The 15324-nt window shown below is 60.4% G+C and overlaps 1 protein-coding gene across 1 annotated transcript; it reads left to right on the forward strand.

Annotated features, from left to right (window-relative positions):
• Positions 1-4436: 4436 nt before the first annotated feature.
• DIO3 (iodothyronine deiodinase 3) lies at positions 4437-5351 on the forward strand (the record flags this gene model as incomplete). The annotated part of the gene is made up of 1 exon (XM_080808921.1): positions 4437-5351. The coding sequence occupies one exon, from the start codon at positions 4437-4439 to the stop codon at positions 5349-5351; it is 915 nt and encodes a 304-aa protein (XP_080665047.1).
• Positions 5352-15324: the final 9973 nt, after the last annotated feature.

A 15324-nucleotide genomic window follows, 5' to 3' on the forward strand; every position in this document is an offset into this window, starting at 1 on the left:
GGAAGGGGGCCAACAGGCGGCGGAAGGGGTGTGGACACCTGCTGTCTTAAGGACCCTTCTAAGAGCAGACAGACCAGCAAGCCCACAGCCACAACTGTCCAGCCCAGCCCAGTGGAAGGAAGTTAGGAAAGAAGTGATTCTGGAAGCAAACGATATGTGTGAGCACAGGATGGGAGGATGCCCATGGCATGGCCTATTCACCTCGGAAGGGAAATGGGCTGGCCCCGTGGCCTCCCCGGGCCCTGACTACCTACATGCCCTACCTCGTTCCCAGCTGCCAGTAGGAAAAAGAGCAAAATGAAATGCCTTGGAATTCTCCGGAAACAAGTCTCCAGTAAGTCCACGCCACACTCATTCACTCATTTCACGAAGGTTTATTGGGCTTCTCCTGGGTGCTGGGAGCAGGTCCCTGGGAAGGATCCAGCTGGGCCCACCTGGGGGAGGCAGGGCCGGAGTAGCAGCAGGGACGGGCGGGGACCCAAGGGGCAGCCCAGCCCTCCTGAGGCTCAGCGCTGCGGAACGCCCAGGGGTGAGGACACAGGAGGGCCCGGAGGACAAGGGAGGTCCCAGCTCCCTCTGGGGGTGGGGCAAGCGGAGCATAGGCAGAGGGGAAGGGGTGGAGGAGGAGGGGGAAGGAGAGCCACCTGGAGAGAGCACAGAGGGAGCGCGTGGGAATTCCCGGGGGGGGGGGCGTGGAAGGCTACTGGGAATTCCGGTAGCCACGGAAGGCTGAGGCCCTCGCAGCTGAGTCACCACGAGGGTGGGCAAGGGCTCGGACACCACACACCTGGTTCTCCGCCACTTTTGGCCCTTGCGTGGCTGGCCCACCTCCTCCCGCCGTGCTGCCCAGCCTGCTCCCGTGGGAAGTCTCAGCAGCCCTCTCCCTGGTCCCTGGGAGCTGCTCACCAGGAGAAAAACGGAGGCTGTGCCCATTCACCCACCAAGCCCCATACAGGGCACTGTGGGCGAGGGCTCAGAGCCTGGGCAAAACACCGCCCAGCCCCTCCCTCGCCGGGAGAGACAGCCCTGTGAGAATGGCCTGGGAAGTGAGAAGGCCACCCAACCCTCCCTTGGCTGAGCCAAGCCCTCTTCGCCTGTCCCCTCCCCCCACCCCCTTTCAAGTTGCTCCTGGACACCAGATGGACCCACTTCAACGTGTCCTTCCTTTTCCTTCCCCCGCCCGCCCCCTGCTGGAGCTGCGAGAGGGCAGGCAGGAAGGGGGGACAGGCAGAGCCATACCCGGAGGCTTGGGGAACAGCCCCAGCGCCCACTCTGGTGACCCCAGCGCGCAGCCTGCCAGGCCCACGGCGCCAGGTCTCTGGGCCTTGGACCCAGACTCTCACTGCTGACCCCCAGGTCCGGTCAGGACAGGAGGAGCAGTTGGTAGGGCCAGGTGCAAGGCAAGCTGGTGCCCCGCCCTGGGGAAAGGGAAGGAAGGCGGAGTGGGGGCTCTTGGGGAGGCGAGAGGACTCAGGAGAGGGAGAAGAGAGGAATGGAGTGAAAGTTGCCAAGCCTGGGCCTGGCTTCTAAAGGCATGGACCTCAAGTCTGTCCTCACCTGCACAGGAGGCTGTGGGAGCCAGACCGGCCTGATCACCTTGTCCAACGTTCTGGAACCCTGAGATATGGAGTACAGCGTGTCAGCCCAAGAAACGAGCAGAGTCCCGGAGCAGCGGCAGCCCTAGGGACAAGCGCTGCTCTCCTGAGCCTCCCCGGGGCTGGAGGCAGTGCGGGGTCAGGGTGGCCGGGAGGGCCGGCTGGCAGAGCCAACGAGGAGGACCCGTCCCCCACGTGCCCCAGCCCACTCCTTCCACACGCCCACCAGCTCCAGCAACAAGTAGCAGATCCCAGGCAGCACAAAGGGCTCTCCCAGCCCCAAGTGGCTTTTTCATTTTCTGAAACTCAAATATAGGATGGGGGAGGGCTGCCCCATGGCCCTGTCCCAGCTTCTGCCTGGGTGGGAGCAGAGCACAGGTCCTAGACTGGCACCCCCCCCAAAGAAGCCAAGGAATAGGGGCTTGAAAGTTTTGCCAACCAAAGTTGGCATTCCCCTTGCCCTGCCCAGGAGGGGCACCCCAGACCGCCAAACCCCCTTTCAGACACTTGCCAAGCAGGCGGCTTCTCTCCCCACATACCCCCCAGAGGGCAGCAAGGCAAAGAAAGGAAACAATTTGCCAACTCAGAGGTGCCCTGGAGAAGTGGGGGGGGGCAGACAAGTTGGACCGGTCCCCCCCCCCCCCAGTCAGGTTTGGCTCAGGGAGAATTCCCTAACCCTTCCTGAAGGACCCCTACCCAGGGGGGTGAGGGGCAGTGCCAGGAGCTGAGAAAAGCTGGGACCAGGCTGGCTTTCCCGGACTCTGCAGCCCCAAATCCCTGAGCCGACAACAGAGAAATCGCCAGGCTGGGAGAAAGAGAAGGGGGGCTACATTCAAGTGCCCCTACCTTCCTCTCTGGGTCTTGACCTGCTGGAGCCACTGGTCCAGCGGGAAACTTATGCGGCAAAGGGGCCCACTAGGGTCGCGAAAACCGGAGAGGAGGACCTCCGCCCGAGGCGGGGCGTCTACCCCCGCGCCCGCGGGGTCCCGCTGGCTCCCGGGTGGGGGCTCCTTGCCCGGCAGTTGACTTCTCCAGCCTCGTTCCCTCACCGTCGCCCTCGCCACCGTCGCCGCCGCCACTGGGAGCGATTCGCCCTCGCCCTATCCAGCCCAGCGAGCGAGCTCCCACCTCGGCCACCGGCGCGAGAGCTGTCTCTGTCCCGGGAAGAAGTTAGGAGCTGGTCCCCGAGGCGCGCAGCGCACGGGACGCAGGCGGCGGTGGCCCCGGGACTCGGCCACCGCCGCCCCAGAGAAATCCCGGGGACTGCGAGGGCGTACCGGGAGGCTCCACTCCCCAGACCCGGTACAAATCGCTTGCGACCGGGCCCGGGCCTCGCCCCGGAGGGCAAGGCGGACCAAGGCGAAGCGGGGCTTGTTCCCAGCTTCGGGGACCCCAGGTCAGGGCACTTCCCCGCCCCGCCGCCCCTGCGCACGAGTCGCCGGCCCGGCGCCGGACGCAGCGAGGAATCAGAAGGTCGCTGACTCGGCGGCCGGGCGGACGAGGGCCCCACGGAGTTGGGGAGTTGCCCCGCACCCCTAAAAGCCTCAACACACATTCTCGGTTGAAAGTACGCACTTTACGCGTCCGGGCGCCTCCGCGGTGAGTCGAGCTGCCGCGCTCGGGGTCGGCGAAGGTGGCTCAGCTCGGGCGCTCCAGTCTCGACGTTCCCGGGGCAGAGAGCAACGTCCGGGGACGCACGGGACGGGTGCGCCCGGCGGCCGGGGCTGCGCCGGGCGAGGAGAGCGGCGAGAGGGGAGCGCTTCGGCGTTCAGGCAACAGCTACCCCTAGTGGGAGAGCCGCCGGGGCCGCCGCCGCCCCACGCCCGCTGCCCCGCGCCCCGCGCCCGCGGCGCCCGGCGCCCGAAGCGCTCCCGGACCGGCTGGGGCGCAGGCCCGGCGCCGCTTTCCCCAGCCTCCCCGTCTCCGGCGCCGGGCGCTAAGCGGCCCTCGGGCCCTGCCCTCCGCACCTCCCCGCGGCGCCCCGGAGGCCGCTGACCCGAGAAGAGCGGCGCCAAGCCGGGACGAGATGGGACGGGGCGGGCGCGGCCGGGACGGCGCGCGGCGGCCCCGGGCAGCGGCGGGGGGCGCCGAGCACGGTGTGCGTGGCGGGGCGGTGCGGGGGGCGGCCGTGTGCGAGGCGCGAGTGTGAGCGCGCGCGGGAGGCGAGCGGGCGGGCGGGCTCCGGGAGGCGAGCGGCGCCCGCGGGCGAACCGGGAAGGCGGCGGGGGCCCAAAGTTGCCTCCTCGCGGGTCCGCGTCCCCGGCGGGGCGGGAGCCGGGGCCGGCAGAGCGGCGGCCGCGGACCCGGGCTCCCGCGGCACCTGGGCAGCGGCCCCGCACGAGCAGCAGCGGCGGGGGCGGCGTTGGCGGCGGCGCGCGGGAAGCGAACCGGAGCTCCGGCGCGGCGCGGCGGCCGCCGGGGAGCTCCGCTCAGGTGCGCGGCGAGAGGGGCGCGGGCCGGAGGCGGGCCTCCAGGACCGAGGCCGCGCGCAGCGCTCGCGCCAGCCGGAGCCGGAGGATCTCCCCGGCGGACGCCTGGGTCCCTGGTCCAGCTCCCCGTCCCGGGTGGCAGCGGCGACCGGGGTCCCCCGCCCCCGAGAGCGCGCTTCGGGGGCCCGGCCCCGCCCCCGCCGGCCCCTGGCCGGGCGGCTCCGCGCCCCCCACCCCCTCCTCCCGGCCGCCTGCGCCCGCCCTCGGCCCCAGATTTCTAAGGCATTGGCCACGCCGCTGGGTGATCCCTCCGGGCTCAAGTTGCAAGGGGGCGGGCCCGGGCCGGAGGTGGAGTCTCCCGCCAATTGAAGCCTCGGCTATAAATCGAGCTCCCCGCACAGCCGAAGCCCAGATGCCGCGCCAGGCCACCCCGAGGTTGGTGGTGGGTGAAGGTAGCGGGTCCCAGGGGGCTTCGGGGGCCGCAGCCACCATGCTCCGCTCCCTGCTGCTTCACTCCTTGAGGCTCTGCGCCCAGACGGCCTCGTGCCTCGTGCTCTTCCCGCGTTTCCTCGGCACGGCCTTCATGCTCTGGCTCCTGGACTTCCTGTGCATCCGCAAGCATTTCCTGGGCCGCCGCCGCCGGGGTCAGCCCGAACCCGCCGTGGAACTCGACAGTGACGGCGAGGAGGTGCCCCCCGACGACCCGCCTGTCTGCGTGTCCGATGACAACCGCCTGTGCACCTTGGCGTCGCTGAAGGCCGTTTGGCACGGCCAGAAGTTGGATTTCTTCAAGCAGGCGTATGAGGGCGGTCCGGCGCCCAACTCCGAGGTGGTCCTGCCCCACGGCTTCCAGAACCAGCACATCCTTGACTACGCGAGAGGGAACCGCCCGCTGGTTCTCAATTTCGGCAGCTGCACCTGACCACCGTTCATGGCGCGCATGAGCGCCTTCCACCGCCTGGTCACCAAGTACCAGCGCGACGTCGACTTCCTCATCATCTACATCGAGGAGGCCCACCCCTCGGATGGCTGGGTCACCACGGACTCCCCCTACAGTATCCCGCAGCACCGAAGCTTGGAGGACCGAGTCAGCGCCGCCCAAGTACTGCAGCAAGGGGCGCCCAGCTGCTCCCTTGTCCTGGACACCATGGCCAACTCCAGCAGCTCGGCCTATGGGGCCTACTTCGAGCGCCTCTACGTAATCCAGAATGGCACCATTATGTACCAGGGTGGCCGCGGCCCGGACGGCTACCAGGTGTCCGAGCTGCGCACCTGGCTGGAGCGTTATGAGGAGCAGCTGCACGCCGCTCAGCCCCGCCGAGTGTAAACAACCATGGGCCAGTTGGCTGAACTTGGCAGGCCATGCCGTCGAGCCTTCGAAGCCCATGTGCAAATGCCCCCCAAACAAGTCGGGTGTGCAGAGGGCCCCATGACACAGCTGTGCTGAGCCAGGGATCGCCGGCTGGGTCTGCGCCCCCAGCCAAGGCACCTGAGAATTCTCCCTCGCCTCCCCGGACTCTGATGCTGTGACTGTCCCTCACCTGCACCTGCCTGGCTGGCTCGAAATCCCCCTTCTGAGTGTGGATGCCACCTTTGCCTGGGTCCTCCCCTTCCCCACTCCTCCCCGCGGAGGCCCCTGCCTCTCACACCCCCTCCCCAGAGAGAAGAGCCACTGTGCCTTCAGCCAGGCGCAGCAGCCCTCCGGAGAGTCTCTGGCCTGCCAGCAGTGCCTGCCGCTTGCCCTAGGTGCCTGGCACCCACACCTGTCGTTGGCAGGGAGGGGGCGCTCTGCTGCCTTTGTGTCTATTTCTTGTCCCTGAGTTGGGAGTGGGGGCTTGGGGTGGGGAAGGGTGGCCAGGGTTCCCCCCCTTATTTTGGGTGCTCAGGAGCCCCACTGCTGATGACGAGCTGCCTCTAACTGGTCTTGACCACGAGCTGGTTCTGAGTTGCAGAGGGCTCGCAGCAGCGCCTGAAACGAGGGGGGGCAAGTACTCTGGGTTTCCGGGAGGAAAGCGCCACACGGGAGGTGGAAGGGGGGGCTGGGAGCACCGTTCGGGACCAGAGGAAGCCGGCTTGAGAGGCACTGGCGAGGTTCGCAGCGCCCCAGGGAGAAGGAAGAGGCTGGGACTCCTGGGAAACGGGGTGTGGGTGGAGGAGTCCGCGGGAAAAGAGAGAAGGGGAGCGCATGGAGACCCCGCGTGAGGGGTCTCCTGGGCAGAGCTGCCGGCTGTGGGGCCAGGAAGTGGGAGGCCCCTGATTCGAAGGCCATTTTTGAGTGTTTTGCTGGAAATACTCTCTGTATATAAACTTCTTTTACGCTACAATAATAAAAGCTTGAAGTAAACTGCTTTCGCGTTGCCTTTGGTCCCTTTATTTATTTTTTTTTCTTTCTTCTGAATAGCGGCAGGGATTAAACTCGAATCTCTCCCTCGCGTCCCCATAGTGACCCTGGGGGGAAGGGTGGCTGGAAGGAGCCGGCGCTGGCAGGGGCGCGGGAGGGCAAGGCATATGTAAAGGGGACGGTGCGGGTGCCCAGGAGTGTACACATGCACGCGCACACCCACGGTGGAGTATGTGGGGTCGGCAGAGAAACCCAGAAGCCGAGCCGGGCGGGGTCCTGGAAGGAGGCGGGAGAGGCGAGGGGGTCTTGCGCCGCGAGCGCTTGCGCTCACGCGCAACCACGGCTGCCCCTGCAGCCGCGCGTCTAACTTCTCCGACCGTCCCGTGGGGTGGGGGAGGGGCGGTGTGGAGGACGAGGGGGCTCCGGACGCTCTAGCACTGCGCTCCGGACCACCGCGGGCGCCTCCGCACACCTGGCTCCTCCCCGGTCCCCTTCCCGCACCTGGCTCCTCCCTCGCCGGGTTCCCGCACCCCGCTCCTCCCTTAGCCCCCTTCCCGCACCCGCAGAACCGTCTCTCCCTCCCCTGCAATCCCCGCCCGGCTGCGGGGGTCCGCGGGAGGTGCGAGTAGCGAAGCGCACGATGGCGGAGGGAGGGGGGACGGGGAAGGGAGGGCGGGCAGCGCCACCACTCCAGCGGCAACACCTACTGCGGGGCGGAGGCGGAGCGGGGCGAGCCCCCTGCCCAGGACACCACCTCCTCCTGCGCCTCCTTCGCGTCCCCAAGTTCGAGCCAGACCTCACCACCACCACCCGCGACGCGCTCGGTGCTGGGAAGTGGAGAAGGGGAGCGAGATGGAGGAGAGGACCGACACTGGAAAGAGGGGGACCCCTGTGGCCGGGGCGGGGGCTGGGGGGCAGGAGGCCGTGGCGTTTGGCACCGCTCTGCGTCCGCAGTCCGGGCCGGGCGCTCCCGCGAAATCCCGGCCCTCGCTGGGTCCCCCGCTGCTCCCTGGGGGAGGGCGACGCTGCCAGCACGGGATTAGCGCGGCCCCCACCTCCCTCTGCGAGCGACACCTGGAGCGGAACCGGGGTGGGGGTGCGCAGAAGAAAGGGCTGGGGCGGGAGTCTGCAGGTCGCCAGTGGGGCAAGTCGGGCAGCCGAACTTCTCCCGCCCGGGAACCCAGGATCGTCCGGGTCTCGGGATGGAAGGAGAGAGTGCTAGTGACCGCCTGGGTGTGAGCAGCGCGCGTGTGAGAGAGGGCTCTGCAGGGGTGAGGGGGGGATGCAGCAGGAGGGTGAAGAGAGGCCCCTGATCCACCAACGCCGCCTCCAATTCCGCGCCCAGCCCCCACGCTGCTCCTCTCTGAAAAGTTTTTGGAACTGACACCCTGAGCTGGGATTTTTTTTTTTTTTTTTTGCTTTAAAAGTATTTAAATTTAAAAAAAAAACTTTTAAGAAAAAATTGGCACAGATGGTATTTCTGCATCTCCTCCCCTCCCCCTCCCCCACCGCGCGCTGCTTCTCACCCCAAAACCCCCAGGAAGAATCCTGAACCAGCCGCAGGGACACGGCTGGGGGCCGGGGAGGGCCTGCCCTGAGCTCCGGCAGGCGCTGCAGGCGCTGGCCGGGGTGGGGAGTTGGTGGCCCGGAGGCCGCGGAGGGCTGCCCGGGAGTAGCCGCCGCCGGGCCCCACAGCCTGCTGCGGCCGCGCCTCGTCCGGGCCCGCCTTTGGGGGGTCTTGCTGGACGCGCTGTGCGACCTCCCGCTCCCCGCCCGCGCACCCGGCCCCGTCTGACTTCCTGGACCGAAACTCCGAGCACTGGACGCTCGGACCTGCCGGAGCTCCTGCCACTGCCCACGCGGCCTGCTGGCGCCCGGCTCCAGGGGGTTCAGGCACACACACCCCCCCACACACACACTTTTCTTCTTTCTCTTCTCCCTCCCACTCTCCCTTCGTCCCCTTCATCTTCCCCTTTCTCTCTTCCTTTCCCCTCGTGTCTTCCTTTCCTTTCTTCTCTCTCTTCCTTTAAAAGCTCTCCTTCTTACAAAAATAGTGCGTGCTCATCGAGGAAAACTCAGAAGAGTCAGGAGAAAATAAAACCAACCCAAGGTAACCTCAGGGTGTGAGCACTTTCAAACATGCCTCTCCCTACCCCCCCCCACATTTGTAAATATATATTTTAATAACAAGAGCGGGATTATTGTAGCCTGACATTAATCTTTGACTCCTGGTACCCTCTTTCCATGTCAATAAATAGGTCTGGAATGAAACCACTGCCCCACCAGCAAAGGGACAGCCAGGGATGGCTCCAGGGGGCTTGGGGTGTGAGGCAGGTTTCATTATTATAAACAGAATCGCAGGGAGCAGCGGGTGTACGCAGCCCCCTGCCACTTCACCCCACTGGCACATTCCTCACAGGGGAAATCGCCCGGTCAAAACACATGCACACCTTGAAAGGTGTCTGGTTTGCCAGATCTTGCATAACTGCCTTCCAGAAATTCTACTTGATTTTATTATTTTGTGTCTTCCCCGTGCTGTCTCTTCTTTATTTTTAAGTGAAAAATATGAAGCCAATACATAAGTCCGTTCTCGGGAGTAAATTTTAAATACAGAAGAAGGGGGACGAGAAAGAGTAAGCTTCACTTAGAGCAGGATTTTTCAAACTGCAAGTCAGGACCCAGCAGTGGGTCATGAAATCAACTTAGCAAATGAAGCGAAGCATTTTGTAAGAACTGAGATAGAGGAATACAATGTAACCACCAGCATACCTTTCACCTAGGCTGATAGGGTTTCCTGAAACTTCTGTTTCAGGGGTGTGTGTGTGTGTGTGTGTGTGTACAAAGTGGCTGATATGAAATGTATTTCTCCCTGAAGGAGGGATCAGAAATGTTGGGAAATGTTGAAAGCCAACGCCTCAAAGTTCCCATTCATCAGGGATAGCCCCTGTGAACTGTTGGGTGTTTCCTTCCAGACTCTCCTTCGCCTACTGACAATGGTATATGAGTACATTCCCAGATATATGTTCCATAATCAGGATCACGATGCACAGTGCTTGATGGCCGCCCCCGCCACCCCCACACACCTTTCTCCTGCCAGTCCCTATCCGGCACCCTTTACCCATCCATACATCAGGTCCAAGCAGCTCCGTGCCTGCAGGGTAACTTGGGCCAGACTCGTGGGAGGCCTGTGCCCCTGCCCCCGCCTCAGGAGACACTCTGCCCTCAAGGAAGTCTGGATCAGTGGGGATGAGAGGTTGAGACAGACATTGTTCTTACTGGGTTTGGGTTTTTTTTTTTTTTTAAGATTTATTTATTTAAGAGTGAGAGAGAACATGGTGGGGGGAGGGCAGAGGGAGAGGGACAGAGAATCTTAAGCAGACTGTGCACCGAGCATGGAGCCCTGGGGGAGAAGGGGGCTCGATCTCACAACCCTGAGATCGTACCCTGAGGTGAAAGCAAGAGTCAGGTGATTAACCGACTGAGCCGCCCAGGCGTCCCCATTGTTCCTTCCTTGCCATCACCATCATCCCCATCATTAGTGTTTCTTAGGTCCACAGTCAGCTCAGCAACATGGCTCAGGGACAGGGAGGAGGGGCATTAGAAAAGTTCATAAGGAGGGTCTCACTTGCCCCTTGAAGCCACAAATGTCTCATCTCCAAAGACAGAGGGAAGGACATCCTTGGTGCAAAGTGCACGGAGACCAAGAAGGGCAAGTTGTGTTCCGAGAGCAGGAAGCCACCCATGTGGCTTTAAAGCAGAGGGGGTCGTGGTGGAGGAGGAGGGCCAGTGAGGAGGGTTGGGGCCACCATGGGAGCCTAGGCCACAGCTTGGGGTCTCTGCTGAGCCTTAAGAATGGGAACCTCAGACAAGAAAGCAGGGAAGTCAGAGGGAGAGGGGAAGGAGCAGCAGACACATGGGGTTGGGGATGGGTGGGCTTGCCGTCCATCCACCACTGACAGAGGGCCCAGGTGCACCTGCGGGAGTCAGGCTGCCATCTGCCCTTGACCCAGCAACTGTTCTCTAGGCATCCACCCGCAGAAGGTGGTCAGACTATTGGGGACAGAGGGAGGGAGGTACCAGTTGACCATGGCCTCTGCCTCATGCCGTGCAGACACCCCTCTGCAGAGAAGTGATGTCCCAAACCACGGGGCGACCCACACGTGGGATAGTGAGAAGTGATATCTAAACGTTTGCTTGAGGGGTCAGGCCCTGGGCAAAGGGCTATATCAGGATTGTTCAATTCGGTCACCCTAACAACCCTCTTAGATAAGTACAGTTATTAGCCTCATTTCACTGATACACAAACTGAGGCTTGGCATGGTCAGAGATGGCCGGGGCAAGGTGTTTCGGGCTGAATTGGGTCCTTGCCCAAAATCTGAATGTTGAAGTCCCTAGTACCTCCGAATGTGACCTTATTTGGAGATCCGATCTTTAAAGAGCTTGAGCTAGGATGAGGTCGTTGGGGCGGGCCTTGATCCAGTATGACTGGTGTCCTTAAAAGAAGAGGAGACGGGGACCCAGACGCACAGAGGGACGGCCATGTGAGGACACAGGGAGAAGGCGGCTGTCTACGTGCCAAAGAGAGAGGCCTCAGGAGAAACTCGCCCCACCGACACCTGCGTCTCAGATCTGCAGCCTCCAGACGTGTGAGAAATATTCCGTTGTTTCAGCGTGTGCAATAAGTTGTCACAGTAACCTTAGCAAACCGATACAGGCCACGGACGAGAAAATGGCATTGACCCCAGGCCCCTCTCACCCCAGTGCTGGGGGGTTAACACCAGGCTGCCCTGCATCCCCCGAGCGGCCAAACAGAGTCAGGGCGCTAGAGATCTCCCCGACCCAGACCCGTCCCTCCCTCTGTAGTTACATGAAAATGCAGCTTACAGGACAGCGGGTCTGAATTGGGCAGTGAGTGTGTGTGCTCTTTTTTAAATATCTGCAAAGACACACACACAGGCAGCTCTAGAAAAATCTACCCCGAGGAATTCACAGTAGCTGTCTCTGTGTGGGTGGGATTATGAGTGTTTTCTTACTTTCTTCTTGTTGCTTGTCTGTAGCCTGTGATTTTTCTGTAGTGAATGTGTATTGCTCTTATGACAGAAAAAATAAAACTAAAAACAGCAAAAACAGTGGCTGTGGCAAGTAGAAACCTGGAGATGGGGAGGCCAGAGCAGGTAGAGGACCTGGCTGGAGGTGGTGAGGTGGTGGGAGTGTTGGGGGGCAGGGCTAGCACGAGAGACATTTGGGAGGGGGAGAAAGAGGAGTAAGGTTGCTGAAAAAAAAAACCCCAAGATACCCAATGATATTTGAATTTTAGGTAAGCAACCAATTTTTTAGCATAAGTATGCCCCAAATATTACATGGGATATACTTATACTTTTAAAAGTTTTTTTTTAATTCATTGTTTTATTGAAATTCAAATTTAATTGGACAGTTTGGGTTGTTTTCTTTGTTTCAAATTTGATCGTCCTAAGCTTGGATGGGAGGCAAAGGAGAACCATAGTGCAATCTCTCTGAGGCTCTGTTAGTGGGAACCTCAGAGGTCAAAGGGCCTCAAAGTGTGGGAGAGATAAACCCAGAGCCTCTGGGACTCTCTGTTCCCTCTTCCCCTCTGGCCAGACAGAGGCCCCCAACTCTCCTGAGACTGTATCTGGTGACCCAGAGCCAGGGAGGAGTGACCACCAGCCCTGCCAGCTGATGATTTGTAAGGCCCAAAGCAAAATAAAAACGCAGGACCCCTTGTTCAAGAATAGGGGAAAGCACCATTAAAGGCATAAAATATGCAGCTTCTTCCTTTCTTTCATGGTACCTCAACTTGTTTCATTCCTATTTAAAGGCATTAGAAATAAAGAAAAATTAACATCTTCAATTATGTATTAGTCTGGGTCCTCTAGAGAAACAAAGCCGGCAGGATAGAGAGATTTACTTTAAGGAATGGGTTCACGTGATGATGGAGGCTGAGAAGCCTAGGATTTGCAGTTGGTAAGTCAGACTCAAGAGAACCATTAATGTAAGTTTTAGTCCAAGTGCAAAGTCCTGAGAGCCGGGAGTGCCAGCAGTGGAGGCTCCAGGCCGGGTCTGAGTCTGAGGGCAGAAGACCAATGGCCCAGCCCCAAGGCAGTCAGATGGAGGGGGCAGCACCTTTTGTTCTCTCCATGCCCTCAACTGATCAGATGAGGCCCACCCACATCAGGCAGGATGGTCAACTTCATGCAGTCTATTGCAAATGTTCATCTCATCTCAAAACACCCTCACAGACACACCCAGAATAATGTTTGACCAAATATCTGGGCACCCCATGGCCTAGTCAAGCTGACGCAGAAAATTAGCCACCACAGATAGGCGGCACGGAGGTTACCCTTCGCCTCTCCAGCTTCAGATGCAGGTGAAAGAGCCTTGAAGTCACACGTGGAGCCACCGACATTACAACTTTGCCTTTCACGCGTGTCCCTGCACATGCATTTCATCCTCGCCAGAAAAGGGTAGATGCTACATGGAGGTTGACTCACCTGTTTTTAGCTCCCTTCTTGGTGTGGGCACACTTTGCCCACATTCTCGGCCATCAGTTGGCCGATAAGAAAGGACACAGGGCAAGAAAAGGAGCCGTGGGGAGCCCAATCTTTCACTTTCCACGGTGCCATCCCTCTGGGGGCCTGTGGCTCCCACCGTCCAACACACATGCACCTTGACTTGCTCTGAGTCTCACGGAGCTGGCACGTGCTGTGGGGTCACTGACCTCCATGCTCCTGGGGCATCGCAAATGAGGAACAGCAGAGAACAGGGATGTACACATCCTCCTCCCCCCTCCGCTCAAGCACATCCTCCAGGGTCCCATCCAGCAGCACTTACAAAACACAATGCAAAGACAAAAATTATTCAGAATTTCAAGACAGTGACAGCAGAGCATTCAACCAAGTGCAGGGTCCTTCAAGGGAAGGGTGCTGGACGCTGGCCCAGGATGCTCACCTAGGAAGCCTCCCCGACCAGCAGCCCAGACTTGCACGTAGCCTGCTCGCTCATATGCGAGTCTGGGGAGCAGGGGCAGTTCCTTCCGTGGGCAGAGGGGCCACGCTACGGTGCTCCCAGTTCTCCTGGGAGGAGACTGAAGCTCCATGATGTTAGCCAATGTCCCCAGGATACATGCCTTCAGCCTCCAAAGCCATGCCTTTGGCTCTCCCCACTGCACTTGGCTGCTTATAGGACGCCCGACCCCTTGCTGGCCATTCGCGTGCCTGGGCTGGGGACTGTGAAGATGGCAGGTGGATGCTCACCATCTTGGTGCCCAAAGAGTCGGCTGACTCGGGCAATCTGTGGCCAGAGGCAGAGTCAGGGGATAGAGCGATGGCTAGAAGAAGGTGCCAGGAAGAGGAGGGTACACACGTAAAGGCCAAGAAATGGCCCAGCGCAGCGTTCAGCCACAGATACAGTGCAGGTGTGTGTTAGTGTGTGAGCGAGTGTGTGAGCATGTATGAGACGTATACACCTTCACACTCCAGACCCTCACTGGGCTGCTGGTACCCCCCAGACCTGTACGAAGCACCGGAGAGAACTGGTCCTATCCTAACATCATGACTGAGCTGGTAGGAGAGACAGAAACTAACAAGGCAGGAAGCCCGGGATTTGGGTAACCCAAGGGCGGGCTTCCTGGAGGAGGTGTATCATGAAGGATTAGAAGCTCAGGTGGGAAGAGCCTCAGGGGTGGAAAGAATTACGTGTGCAGAGCCTCGGCAGCGAAAACATCCTGGCAGGTTTGGGCAACGGCAGTCAAGTCCATGGGGCCCCAGAGGGGACAGGCGAGGATGAGAGGTGAGGCTAGAAGGCCGTATGTGGATCTGACACTTTACCTCGAAGGCTCTGGGGAGAGGCAGGAACGTGCCTGGGAGCAGGGAGGGTAAGGGTCAAGCCTCTGTCTAGGGTAGCTGTCCCTGCTTGTGGCTGGAGCACCTGAAGGAAGATACTGGTCTCCAGCCCTGTCCCAGCCACAGCCCTGCCCTTCCTGGCCTGAGCCTCTTCCCCTCGCCTCCACCCCTACCCTTGGGATGGCTGGACCCAGTCACACGGCTCTGGGGCTGCCTGAGCTCCCCGAATCCCCATGACCACTTTCTCAGCGTAAGCACTCAAGCGCTCTCCAACCCACTGACCAGCTGTGTTTGCCGTTTGCACAGCAGTCTGCCACGGGGACCCTTCCTCCTCCACCGACACTGCAGAACGAGAAACCACAAAGGACATCCTTATGCACTGGGTTCCAGGGAAGGGTCGCCTCCGGAAAAGTTCTGTTTGGGTGCAAGAGTTGGCATGCTTTTGTTCTTCCCAGATTTGTCTGTAAACCCAGCAGGACTCCGCACAAAACCCCAAGAGGGTCCTGGAGCTTATCCCAGCAACCGCATGAAAGAGAAGAACCAGGATTGGCCAGAGAAGTTTTGGAGAAGAAAGAATTGGAGGATACATTGAGCATCCATTCATTCCTTTGACAAATATTTATTCCAGATCATAAATGAGCCAGCCATGGTCCCGCTCCCCAGGAAGAGAATCAGGAAAGTCCTGCCCAGACAGAGTACACACTCAGGTTGGGGGACAACAATCAGAAACAGATAAGCTTTGGGTGGTAAGAGTCAACAAATCAATTTTGAATCCTAAAAAATGCTGCGAGGGAAAATAAGGTCAGTGCTTCCCTCATGCATAGGGTCACCCCAACACCTAGTAGCTTAAAGCAACAGCATTCCCACCATGCTCGTAGGTCTGGAGGCTGAGTGGGCTCTGCTCCGCGGTCTTACCCAGGGTCTTTCAGACCACTGCAGCCAGATGGGGGCTGGGGCTGGGGCAAATCAAAATCTTCCTTACTCTTATTTCTGGTGACAGTGGCCAGCTGCCAGCTGAGGACTTCCCAGAACTGTGTGACTAAGATGCCTACCTGGAGTCCCTCCCTGTCACCTGGGTTTCATCTTATTAGGCAACTGGG

The sequence above is a fragment of the Martes martes genome, assembly GCF_963455335.1.
Source record: "Martes martes genome assembly, chromosome: 7".
NCBI lineage: Eukaryota > Metazoa > Chordata > Mammalia > Carnivora > Mustelidae > Martes > Martes martes.